The sequence below is a fragment of the Artibeus jamaicensis genome, unplaced genomic scaffold (genome assembly GCF_021234435.1).
Source record: "Artibeus jamaicensis isolate MK-2021 breed Jamaican fruit bat unplaced genomic scaffold, CSHL_Jam_final contig_723, whole genome shotgun sequence".
NCBI lineage: Eukaryota > Metazoa > Chordata > Mammalia > Chiroptera > Phyllostomidae > Artibeus > Artibeus jamaicensis.
The window spans coordinates 1,381,360-1,394,588 of NW_026521938.1; the positions used below are offsets into that span (position 1 = coordinate 1,381,360).

At 42.3% G+C, this 13,229-nt stretch overlaps 1 protein-coding gene and 1 non-coding gene across 3 annotated transcripts in view; one reads left to right on the forward strand and one right to left on the reverse strand.

Annotated features, from left to right (window-relative positions):
- Positions 1-5,009: 5,009 nt before the first annotated feature.
- LOC119053200 (U6 spliceosomal RNA) lies at positions 5,010-5,116 on the reverse strand. Its single transcript, XR_005083255.2, has one exon. It is a non-coding gene; the product is annotated as a U6 spliceosomal RNA (small nuclear RNA).
- A 3,932-nt stretch (positions 5,117-9,048) lies between these two features.
- LOC119053151 (zinc finger protein 345-like) overlaps positions 9,049-13,229 on the forward strand; it is a 34,815-nt gene continuing 30,634 nt past the window's right edge. The window contains exons 1-2 of one of the 2 annotated variants that reach the window (XM_053672051.1): positions 9,049-9,437; positions 10,551-10,668. In XM_053672051.1, the coding sequence (XP_053528026.1) occupies positions 10,635-10,668 (34 nt within the window). In that variant the 5' untranslated portion in view covers positions 9,049-9,437; positions 10,551-10,634. The remainder of the gene's footprint in view (positions 9,438-10,550; positions 10,669-13,229) is intronic. The other variant, XM_053672052.1, reaches the window with a different exon arrangement.

Consider the following 13,229-nt stretch of genomic DNA (forward strand, 5'->3'; position numbering starts at 1 on the left):
TAGAACTTTGGGAAAACAAACGCATTTTCTGCCTGGGCCTTTATCATTTAACTAAAAGCAATCTTGGCAAAGCAGGCTTCATAGGATTATTAGGAAATATATGCCAGATCACCTCGGATCCCGTTCCAGCTGACAAAGGGCTGCACCACTTTCCCCATCACAGGTTTTCAGGCTTAAGTAGATTAGAGCCAGGAAGCCTTCCCCCAGAGTATGTGGGGACTGGACTATGTCAGAATAGCTGGGGAGCAAGGGTCCATCACTCCCTTTTTATTGCAGCCTCCTGAGTGATCATGTCTGCCTTAGGTTGCCCCCCTCTGAGGGGTCGTACCCGTGATAGACTATCCAACTCTGCATCGGGGGCTGGGATGTAAGTAGAAGCATCATTTGCTACCAGAGTCGAACTTTATCTCCTTGTGGCTTGAATTCTGGAGGTTGCTCACTCATCCTTATCTATGGGGGCGTTTATAGCTCCCGAAACCAGACAGAGCAGTTCCCAACAAGCAAAGCTTAGTTGGGAGTCGCGGAATAATCGTAAGTGCCTTACCAGAGGTCACATATTGATGCCAGGGGCTGTATATTTGACCACGTTAATATTTGTTTCCTGCTCTGATAACTAATTCTTTTTTTTAATTTCATTTTGAAGGATAGCCATTTATTTTTTTCACATTACTTTTTGGAACCAAAATGTTGCATTAACAAGGTGGTGGTGGGGGGTTGAGTATAGTAACTGTGTACCTTGTAGTATTTTCCCATGCTTGCAAATAATACAGTCTGGTATGGGAAGTGGAAATATCAGACCTGTGGAACTTCCAGTCAGTATGTCAATAGAGATAGCTGATTTGTCCCTGTGAGTGAGTGGACTACATGGCCATAAGGGCTAATGACAATGTACATTTTGCCAAGGGAGCTCAAGGCTTTCTGAACTTCCTGCTGGCTGCTGTAGCACCTTGGATTGAGCACTGGCCTGCAAACCAAAAGGTCACCAATTTGACTCCCTCTGATGCAAGCCTGGATTGTCACCCTGGTCACCAGTTGAGGGCATGTGAAAGGAAACCAATCTATTTCCCTCCTCTCTAAAAATTGTTTTTTTAAAAATGTCATTTTTTTTCATCTACATAAGATTGGGTGATAGTGTGTATTTTTAGTCAGAGGTAAAACCTTATAAATTTATACCCTATAATTTGGGTGACATTGAAATCATTCTGGGTTGGAAATAAAATCACTTTTTTAGCTTTCCCTGGTGGAGCTCATTTTATTGGGTGTCCTGCAAAGCCAAAATCTACCAATTGGATACCTACCCAGGGGATATGACTGGGCTGCGGATTCTATCCCAGTTCAGGGCCAGTATTAAAGGCAACTCATCAATGTTTCTCCCTTCCCCTCTGTAAAAGTAAACTAAATCATTTAAAAATAAATTGCCCTGCCTGGTGTGGCTTAGTGGGTTGAGTGCTGCCCTGCGAACCAGAGGGTTGCCAGTTGGATTCCCAACCAGGGCACATGCCTGGGTTGTGGGCCAGGTCTACAGTGGGTGGGTAAGAGGCAACCACATGTTGATGTTTCTATCTCTTTCTTCCTCCCTTCCCCCTCTCGATTAAAAAAAAACCCACCAAACTCTAAAATTTAATGATTTACACAGTGAGAAACTCCCCAATGTCAAAAGGTTGTAGACTTGTCCTGGCTGGTGTGGCTGAGTGGATTGAACACCAGCCTGCTTGTATTGAGTGCAGGCCTATGAACTAAAGGGTCACCAGTTTGATTCCCAACCAGGGCACATGCCTGGGTTGTGGGTCGGGTCCCTAGTTGGCATGTGAGAGTCAACTAATGTTTCTCTGCCTCTTTCTCCCTTCTCTCTCTGAAAGTAAATAAAATCTTAAAGCAAAAAAAAAAAAAAAAGACATTCAGCTAAAGATTTCCTGTGTTCACAAAACACTTGAAGCCTTTAACCAGGGAATTATGATAAAGGTCTAAATGACAATGAAATAAAAGTTTTCCCACACTGATATCTCCAGAAGGCTCATATAAAGGGAAAAGGATGGGAAAAGAATTTCCCACACTGCCTATACTTCTAAGGCCTTTAGCTACAGTGAAATCTCTTAATACAATGGAGCTTAGTGTTGTAAAAAACACTTCTCATATTGCATGTATGTATAAAATCTATCACCTGTGACCTCAGAGAAGATAAAAAAAAGGTCTAGAAATAAAACATTTCCCTAATTCTTTGGTAAGAACTGAGTGACTGTGAATATTATGACAACAGGTCATGGCTACTGATAAAATATCCCCCATACTTACGGCATTCAGAAAGCACTGCTGTAGTGTAAACTCATGATAACAGAAGTTACTGATGTAAAGAAACCACTTCCCATGTTCACTGCATACATAAGGACATTTCTCAGTAAGAAAGCTATGATAGTGCAAGTGACTGATACAGATAAAGGCTTTCCCACATTCACTGTACTCAAAAAGCTTTTATCCAGTGCGAACAACTGGATGACAAAAGGCGGAGCTACTCATGAAAGTATTTGCACACTAAGTGTACTCATTAGGTTATTTTCCGTGTGAACTCTGATGACAACAAAGGGTAAAGCTCCTGGTAAAAGGCACCTCACAATTCTTATACTCAAAAGGCCTTTTTCCAGTGTGATTTGGTCCCAGGTCACTGGGTATGAGAGGCAACCTATCCCTCTTTCTTCCTCTTTTCCCCTCTCTCTAAATAAATGAAAAAATTTTTTAAATCCCCTTTTCAGCAACTAAAGGCTAGAGCTTTTCAGCAAAGAAATGTTTTAAGTCAGCCTGAAACTATTCAAATCCCAAGGAGGATAAAAACTGGATAAATTTAATACGAGTATTTAAAGGCTCTGGATAGATGGTCACTTTTTACTCAATGTTCCATGGAGGTGATTGGGAGGCCCTGCCATGTAGTAACTTTCTGTCAGGTGGGGTGGTTATAGCTTTGGGAAGAGGCAGGTAGGAACCCTTGCAACATGCCCATTCCGATTAGGAGCCTTAGGTATAACTATCCCAACTTTCTCCTCGGGTGGTCCCTCTTCAAATGCACTGCTGCCCATTACCAATCCCCGCTTCCAGAAATATCAGAATTCTGAAGAACAGCCAATTTCTAGGCACTTGAGTTGTTTATATCCTCCAACAGCTTTAGAGGGATTTCTGCTCATTATTGCAAAGTGGACATGGGTTTGCATTGAAGGGGGAATTTCTAGTGACTCCCAATGAGGGTGTGGATCCAGGCATCGTTCAAAGCCCACAGTCTAGTAAGTATCTCAGGAAGTGTGGACCTCTTCTAGCAAAATTGCATGAAAAAAAATTCTCATAGGTAGCTAACATTAAGGAGCTCTCCAGAGGACTATCTCATTTAACACCGGTGAAATTACTGAGCAGAGGCATTGTTTGTTATGTCCACTGAAGGGAGGTAAATGTAGATCACAGGGAGTGCCCAGCTGGCAAGTGTGTGAGCTGGGAAAATTTAGCTGACAAGTTCTGGGTCAGCTCAACTTGTTCCTCTGCATCCTCTTTCTGAGGGAAACCAGATTCCAGCCATACCCCCAGATTTTTTTCCTGTGAGGTGGGACTACCTCATAACAATGCTGTAATGCCACCAGAAGCCCAAGGGCCCCTCCCCCACACATGCTGTACCTTCTCTGCAAACTCCTCTCTTCCTGCCCTCATGGATGGCAGCACCATTGCCCTGGAATTCGACAGGGTCATCACTGTCACCCCAAACACATCACCCGTCCTCACCATTACATAGAGTAATTTGTGTTTAAACCCTGTTAGTCTTCCTGCTAATATTACTAAAAGGTTCTCCCTACCATCAGTCCCTCAGTACTGAGTGCCACCCAGAAATCACTGTTTCTTGTTGCACACTGGGAGAGAGGCTGAAGGTCTAAGGAAGCTCAAGTTCTTCCCACCAGTTTAACAGATGATCTTACCCCTGACCATTCTCCCCACCCTTCTTTGAGACCATCTTATAAATGAAGTTGAAATACCGTGACAGCATACACATTCACAGCATAGAGAAATGGCATCCAAAGAATAAATGGGTCAAGAATTAGCTGTGCCTTTTCAGGCATTGTTGGATGTTTAAGTAATCCACTTATGCAGCCAAGAGCAATCAGGAAGGCATGCTCTTCTATAGAATATCATCCATCTCCCTGTTTTCTACATCAATTATCTTGATTATACCCTTAGGGTTTTATTTTAATTTTTTAAAAAATATTTATTTATTTTTAAAGAGGAAAAGAAGAAGGAAAAGACCAAGAGAAACATCAATGTGTAGTTGCTTCTTGAGTGCCATACTGGGGACCTGGCCCTCAATACAGGCATGTGCCCTGACTGGGAATTGAACCAGCAGCCCTTTGGTTTGCAGACTTGTACTCAATCCATTGAGCCACACCAAGCAGGACTATCTTTGGGGTTTTAATTTACAGAGGTGATTAGTGACATGGAGTGTTTAATGTGTCTGTAAGAATTTGTCATTACTTACTGTTCCCAAGAGCAGAGATACATTGTACCACACTTGGATACATTGCAAAGCAGCAGTGCTGGTCAGAGGCAGAAAGGAGAACATGAGCAGAAGTGTTACTTGTGGCTTTCAAGGTATAGCATGGTACCTTACACCATATAGGATTATTGACTTTGAATTCTGGCAGGCTTCAGGAATAGGGGTGGTCACTACCATTCTAGTACCTAGGCCTGGGTTGTTTTAGGGGAAATACTGGTTTATTGTGCTGACAGTCAGATAAAGGAAGTGTATGGGTTATGGCTGTGGATTGGTTGGCTTGCACATGAAAGAAAGACAGGTTATTGGACAGGTTGTATATTTAGAATTAGGTAGCTCTGGGTGGGGCAGTCCCTTCCAGATCTGTAGGTGTCCAAGATGTCAACATTATCAAATACAGAAGACTTTAAAATGTCATTAATACACATATAGATGTGCTTCTCACACATGATAAATTCAGCCAATACTTCTATTACTAATTTTTCCTTTTTTTAAATATATATAAAGCTTCACAAATTTGTGTGTCATTGTCATGCAGGGGTCATTTGATTCTTCTGTGTGTCATTTTGGTTTTAGTGTATGTGCTGCAGGAAGGAGCCCTGTCTTCCTAAGCCTTTCAGTTCTGTCTTGTATGTCATACCAGACTGATTCTGGCATCTCAGCCTCATTAACCAAAAGACCACCATTGAATCCACAGTCAAGTGAAAAGGTAAGCTGTTAGAACAAACTCCTCCAGTCTCATAAGCTAACCTACTACTAAAGTGAATCTCTACTACTTCACTCTATCAGTGAATTTGGTCCATTCATCTGTTGTATTGGTATATTAATATATTTTGCTCTTCCTGGTCAAACAACCTTAGAACTCATACTCACAGTTGTTCCCTAGCTTTTTGATTAAAAAAAAATACTGGCAAAGTATCATAATTTTTCTGATGTGTCCATTATTTTTCTAGATCATGCTGAGAATTAGTACTAGTTATAGGTTGTAGTGGTGAATCTAGCAAATAATTAACTTTCCTTTACAGGTGGCTATCAGGTGATAGAGGAAGAGTACTTTCCCAGACACCTGCTGAGAGAGACTCAGTTATTTAAGAGTTCAGGATTGTCATTTTCTTCTACATCTAACCAAATGTCTTCATTTAATGATTTTTGAATCCCACTTTATGAACAAATGTCCTAAGATTCACAAGAAAAATTGTAACCCTGGCTGGTGTAGCTCAGTGGATTGAGCACTAGCCTGTGAACCAAAACATCGTGGTTCGATTCCCAGTCAGGGCACATGCCTGGGTTTCAGGTCAATTACCAGGAGGGGCCAGTTCCCAGCAGGGGATGCACCAGAAGCAACCATACATTGGTATTTCTCTCCTTCCCTTCCCTTCTAAAGATAAATAAATAAAATTAAAAAATATATAAAGATAAAAAAATTGTAATACTGTATTCAACTCACATTGTAATTTTCCAACATTAATCTTTTGATTTTCAGTAATATTTAAGATTTTATTTATCTTTAGAGGGGAAGGGAAGGAGAGAGGGAGAGAAACATCAATGTATGGTTGCCTTTCATGTGTCCCCTGCTGGGAATTGGCCTGCAGGGAACTGGCCTGCAACCCAGGCATGTGCCCTGACTGGAAATCGAACCTCGATTTTCTGGTTCGCAGGCCGGCACTCAATCCACTGACCTACACCAGCCAGGGCTGAATGTGAGAAATCTTTTCGTTGCAAATATTGCCTTGAAAGGCATAGTGGAGTTCACACTGGAGAAAAGCCATATAAGTGTAGTGTTTGTGGAAAATGCTTTAGCTGCAAATCTGTCCTTACTAAACACCAGAGAGGTCACACTGGAGAAAAGTTGCATGAGTGTGGTGAATGTGGGAAATCCTTTGGTCAACGGTGGTGCCTTACAGAGCATCGTTGAGTTCATTCTGGTGAAAAACCATATATGAGTGTGGCGAACGTGGGAAATGTTTTAACCAGAGCTCAAACTTGGTTAAACACCAGAAAGTTTCACAATGCTGATAGACCTTATGAATGTACTAAATGTGGGAAATATTTTAGCTGCAAATCTTCCCTTTTTAGACATGAGAGTATTCACAACGGTGAAAAGCTGTATGAATGTAGTGATTGTGGGAAGTCCTTCAGCCGAAGCTGTATCCTCCTGCAACACCAGAGAGTTCACACTGGAGAAAAGCCTTTAATACTGTAGTGATGTGGGAAGTCAGACAAAGAAGTAAGCTCGTTGATCACTGCAAATGTTATATGGGGGAATGACCTTATGAGTGTACAAATGAGGGAAGGCTAGACAAAGCTCTAACCTCTCCCCGACACATCATTCTTCATAGTAGAGCAAAGCCTTATGAGTGAAACAAATGTGGGAAAACCTGTGGACAAGTTTTTTTTTTTTAATTTCATTTTAGATAGAGGGAGAATAGAGAGAAGGGGAAGAAGGGGAAATTCTGATTTGATGTTCCATTAATTATGTATTCATTAGTTGGTTATTATGTGTGGCATGACCAAGGATCGATTCCTTAACCCTGGGGTATCATGACAATGCTTTAACCAAGGCAGCCAGGGTTATACAAATATTTCATTTCATCTGATATAAAGTTCACATTTAAGAAATGTCTTTATCAGCCCTGGCTGGTGTGGGTCAGTGGATTGAGTGCCAGCCTGTGAACTGAAAGGTTGCCCATTTTGATTCTTGGTACATGCTTGGGTTGCAGGCCAGGTCCCCAGTTGGGGGTATGCCAGATGCAACCAGTCAATATTTCGGTCTCATATTGGTGTTAGTCTCCCTTTCTTTCTCCCTCCCTTCCCGTCTCTAAAAATCAATAAGTAACTTTCTAAAAATTTAAAAACAATTCTAGTATATCTGCCACCAAACCAGCACTGTATCCCTAAGCCAGGTCTATCTTGTACATCATACCGTGTGGCATCTCAGCCTCATTAAACCAAAGGCTGCCATTGAATCCATAGTCAGATGCAAAGGTGGACTGTTAGAGCCACCTCCTCCAGCTTCATAAGCTAGCACTCTACTGGATTCTCTAGTACTTCATTGTGTCAGTGAATTTGGTCCATTCGTATATTTTATTGTTTTATTAATATATTTTACCCTTTCTGGTCAAATAGGTGAGGAACCCATACCCATAGTTGCTCTTTATTTTTGGAAAAAAAAATACTAGCAAAGTATCATAATTTTATGATGTGTCCATTATTTTTCTAGATCATGCCAAGAATTAGTATTAGTTATGGGTTGTTCTGGTAAATCTTATGAAGAATTGGCATTTCTTTACAGGTGGCTGCCCCAGGTGGTATTAGCGGAGGAAGGCTAGTCCCACCAGATACCTGGTAAGAGAGAGTCAGTCACTTAGGATTTCAAGATTGCCCTTTGTTTTTGCATCTGATTGTCCTAGTTCATGATTTTGAATCCTGTTTTCTTAATCAGTGCCCTATATTTACTCAGAAAAATTGTGATACCGTATTCAGATCTCATTCTAATTTTGCAAGACATTAATGTTTTGACTTTCAGCACTATGATCAATGTAGCCACAGGAATCAGAGCTCCAATTTAAGGCTGTCTCGCAAGATTCTGTTTTTCACACTGGGACTAAAAAATTTATTATTTTTTTGTTTGCAAGCAATAAGAGAAACTCAAAAGAATTCTTCCCTGACCACAGTCCCGGTAATCACACTCACTGCCTTAATACTGACTGCAGCATGACTTTGGTCTCAAGTAATGTGCTAGCTACACTTGTCATTTCCTCATAATCAGCTCCAGGTAACAGATTAATTATGATATCATCTGTGTCATGAGTTATTAGTACTCAAGTTTCCATTGGTTAGGTGTTCAGCTCTTTAGTCAAGCCTAAGAGCCTGACCAAACCAATCCCACCAAATTTTATCCTCATGTGTTTATCTATTAGAACTATGGCCAGAATCAATTCATTATCCATTAGGGTTCAATTAGGAAAAAGAAATTGTGTAGCAATTTGTATGGAAAAGGTTTATTAAAAATATAAACTAAAATATTTCAAAATTGGGAAATTGCTAATTTTAAGTAAAGACAGCCCCAAAACAATGGGATTGATATATATATGAACTTTAAAATGATATATTTTTAACAATTTTATTTATTTTGAGAGAAAGGGGAAGGAGGAAGAGAGGGAGAGAAATCAATGTGTGGTTGCCTCTCTCGCGCCCTCTACTGGGGACCAGGCCCACAACCCAGGCAGGTGCTCCAGCTGGGAATTGAACCATTGACCCCTTGGTTTGTAGGCTGGCATTCAATCTACTGAGCCATGCCAGCCAGGGCTTATTTTTTGTTTTATAAATGTCTTTATTTTATCTCTAATGAGTCATTTTTTAAAGAGAAACTTTAAAAAAATTGTTTGTGCTAGTAACAATTGTGCCCAACCGTAACATCTTTATTGGCCACAGACACTGAGTGGACGGCTAATTGCTGTAGCTAGGAAACTACATTACCCAGAGGCCACTGCGCTGAAGATGGGGCGTTAAGCCAATGAAAGCCGGGAAGCGGCGCATTTTCCTGCCCGAGCATCACTTTAGGTTGTAATTTCCCGGTTTTTTGTTTTTTTTTTTTCTTAGTGGCGGACATTTTTACTTCTCCGGTCTGTTAAACGAAAGACGCTTCACAGCTGGTGTTCCCCGGAGGCGTTGGCTTCCCAGCTCAGAGGCGCGTCCCTGTCTTGATGACCCGCAACTGGCCGGATCCAGGCCTCCGAGCCTCCCCTCCGCCCACAGAGTCCGCCGGCGGCGGGCTCGCTGAGCGCCCGGCTGAGGTGAACCGGCGTCTCTCCCACCCCGTCCTCCCCGTTCAGCACACGGAGCCCTGCAGCCCGGGTGCGGGGCTCCTGTCACGTCCTGCTGCCCAGGCCCCGACGTCTGGACAGAGAGGCGCTGGACGGTGGGTGACACGGTGTGACCGGGCGGGACAAGGTGACGGGCTGCGGGGCCGACTGCGGTTTTATTACTGAACCTCTAACAAACACCGGCGGATGCTCCTGCCCTCGGCATTCCTAAACTTTCCTATGTCAGACAACCTTCAGGTCCTTGACTGGCCCAGGAAAGGTTTGAAGGACAAGTCGGTGCGAGACTAAAGCAAGTTTTATTCAGGTAGAAAAAAAGAGGCCAGTGTGGACGCCACTGGGAAGAAAGCAAAACGTGTGCCTCCGAGTGGACGCGGGCCAAGTCGAGATAAGAGATCCAGTGCTCAGTTCTTGGGATTTTGTGCCTTTCCAAGGGTGGAGGCTTTTTCTCCAAGTTTTGTGGCGCCAATTTCTGATCTGCCTTCTGGTTGGGAGGGGGCCTTGTAGTTTTGATATCCGTGATTGCAGCAAGGGCTTCCTTCCTTTAGCTGTTTCCCTTTGTTCCCACCCACAAGCAGGGGTTCTGATGAGAAGATGTGGCCTCCTACATCCTATTGTAGGGATTTTTTCCACACTTCTTTCTGGCCTGCGTCGGTTGTACTAGATCATTATGAAATATCTGAGACACTCTGGAATCCATATGCTAAGTTCATGGGTGATTTCTGAGAGAAGCCTGTGGTGTGGAGCAGGAGGTGGCAGAGCTGAGGGAGTGAACCTGGGTGTGAAGCTGTGAATGAGGAAAAGATCACACAGAGTGTGCACAGCCAAAGGCAGTGTGAGCTGATGGTCCTGTGTACCAGGTGTGGGGACTTAAGGATGAAGTATAGCCCATGTTTGCCTGTGTCTTGGAGGCATGATCAGGGAGACTCAGTGGAATTGCTGGGCAGGACTGGATGAAGCCCTGTAGCCCTGGACCTGAGCATAGACGCCAGTTATCAGCCACACATCCTGTCTTTGGTATCGTTGCTGAGGATGATTAGAGTGATTGAGATTGTGATGAGATAGCAGGCAGCACTGGGGCCAAGGGCTGGTGTCTTCTCTGAACTTCTCTGGGTTCCTGGAGAGGGGTTTGTGCATGGGTAAGCTTTGTATAGTACAGGATTTGGGGGTCTCAAACAGACTTCTTGATTCATTTGTATTAATTCTGACAGGCTGTTGTGACCTTTGAGGATGCTGCTGTATCCAGGACGGAATGACACCTTGTTCAGGCTCAGAGATGCCTGTACCTCAATGTGATGCTGCAGAACTTTGATCTTACACATTCCCTGGGTAAGACACTCTCCTTTGGGCATGCCTGCACACCCTTCTTCAGACCTGTAGTTTGCTTCTTCTTCCCTAAGCTCTAAGGGTACTGACTAGACTAGAGAGCAATGCACGCCAGAGAGCAATGGAGAGCAGCAGCAGGTCTTGGGTTCAACCACGATCCAGTTTCCAGGGGTCTTCCTTTTTGCCTCATTTCCCAAACTTTAATAAACTAATTCTCACTTTAAAAAAAAAAAAGCCACCCTGGCTGGGGTGGCTCAGTGGACTGAGCGCCAGCCTGCAAACCAAAGGGTTGCTGGTTCAATGCCCAGTCAGGGCACATGCCTGGGTTGCAGGCCAAGTCCCTGGTAGGGGGTGTGTGACAGGCAACCACACATTGATGTTTCTGTTCTTCTTTCCTTTCCTCCCTTCCCATCTCTAAAAATAAATAAATAAATAAAATCTTTTTAAAAAATGTCCTCACCAGTGACCTGTACTAACTGGGCTTTCCAAGTCCCCTGAGCCCTTCATTCCTCAGGTGTTGTTGTGTTCTCACCTGTGAGCTCTGTACACTGTTTGCTTTTCCAATTTCTGGGTAGATTCTGGACTTCGCAGGGCTAGTTTCATTGTCTGCGCCTTCTCTCCCTGCAGCCCCAATGACTGCTGTACTGAACCCTCATAGAATAGGATTAGAGGTCAGTAGACTTGCTGGAAACCTAATGGATCACATTGATTAGTGAGGAAAAACATATTTTATATTCCCACGGTGGTGGGAGAATAAATTTTATAACCGAAGAATTCTGAAAGGCCTTAAAAATACCCACCCCAATGTTCCTCTGCAACCAGTTGCTCCAAGAAATCATACAGCCCTAACCAGGGTTGCTCAGTGGTTTGAGCTCCGGCCTGTGAACCATTCTTGTTATTTCTGAGGAAGAGGTTTTCTGGTTTAACTATTGGTGGTGTGCAGATGTTTTCTTTTAGTGTTTTGAATATATCATTTGATATTGTCCTACTTGCAAGGTTTCTTCAGAGAAATCTGCTGTTAGTCTTATCGGAGCCTTGTCCTGTATATGAGGAGTTTCTATTCTCTTTGGTCTTTTAAATTTTTCTTTGCCTTTTATTTTTGACACTTCTGTTATATTGTGTCTTACAGAAGTCCTATTTGCATTGTGTCTGGAGAGGGAACTCACATGATCATGAACATGGTTATTCATATTTCTTTTTCATTTTTAGAAGTCAATCTTTACCTCATTTATTAAAAGTAAAATTTTTGTCCCTTTGCTTCAGCTCCCTTTTCTGTATCTTTTTTCAGCATCTCTGGGACTCCCATAATGCAAATATAGGTTATCTCTGTGGTGTTCCAGAATTCATCTAGGCTGTCTTTCCTCTCATTTTTTTTCTTTTACATAGAAGTTTTCATATAACCTGCCTCTGAGATAAGGACTCCATTTTACTCCTTGATCTTCTCTGCTTTTGAAACTCTTATTTTCATTTTATTTATTGTATTCTCTATTCCATAATATTCATTTCATTCTTTATGAAAGAATTTCATAAAGGATTTATGAAATTCTTTTGAGAATTTTATTGATTTCTACCTCTCTGAAACCCATGTGTTGTTTATATATTTGTTTGTTTGTTATGTTGAGTTCCATGTGTGTTCACCTTTACTGAGGTTTTAAAAAATTATTATATTTTTGTTGGGCAGTTTGCATGCCTCCATTTATTAGAAATTTCAGTTGAACATTGTGATGTTCCTCTTGTGATTTTTTTGTTGTATTTCTCTTTGTCTTCCTGTTAATATCTGAGCATTTGGTGAAACAATGACTTTTTTGGACTTTATAAAACCAATTTTGTTTAGACAAGTACTTCTTTTTAAAGACTTTATTTATTATTTAGAGAGAGGGGACAGGAGGGAGAAAGTGGGGGAAACAAACATCGATGTGCGAGAGAAACATCAATTGGTTGCTTGTTGCCCTCTCCCAACTAGAGACCTGGACCACAACCCAGGCATGTGCCCTGGTTGAGAATCTACTGGCAAACAATTGTATTTAGAGAAATAGTTTTATCTGCTTGTGGATACAATAGTACTTGATAGGTAGTGTGTTGTTTTTGGTGCTGAACTCAAGTTTCACTTCTCATTCTTATTGCTACCTCATGAGCTGAAGCATGAAGAGTAGAGGAGGCTATAGGCATCCTCAGTGGCCAGGGCAGCGGTTTTCCAGTATTTGTTGATCTCTTGGAGTCTTTGGTGGCAAACATTGCTGGGGAAATACTGATGTTATTCTTTCACAAGTCATGTTGTGGTCAAGGGCATTCCTCTTGATATCTGTGCTGACAAACTCCACAGCTTCTTTGAGGTGAATTCCGTGGGGAGTTTGTAGATACAGAGAATCCTGAAGTTCTTAGTGACAGCAGTTTCCATGGTTACTCACAAAGAGTCCATTAGAATCCACTGTAGCACAAGCACGGTGGCTTGGAGGAGAAGCCGTCATCCTCGCCTCATCATCTTTGCTAGGCCCGTCTCTCTCGTAGTTGTTTCTGTGCAGTTCTTTCTTTTATGCTCCGCTTTATGACACATTGGAAAAACT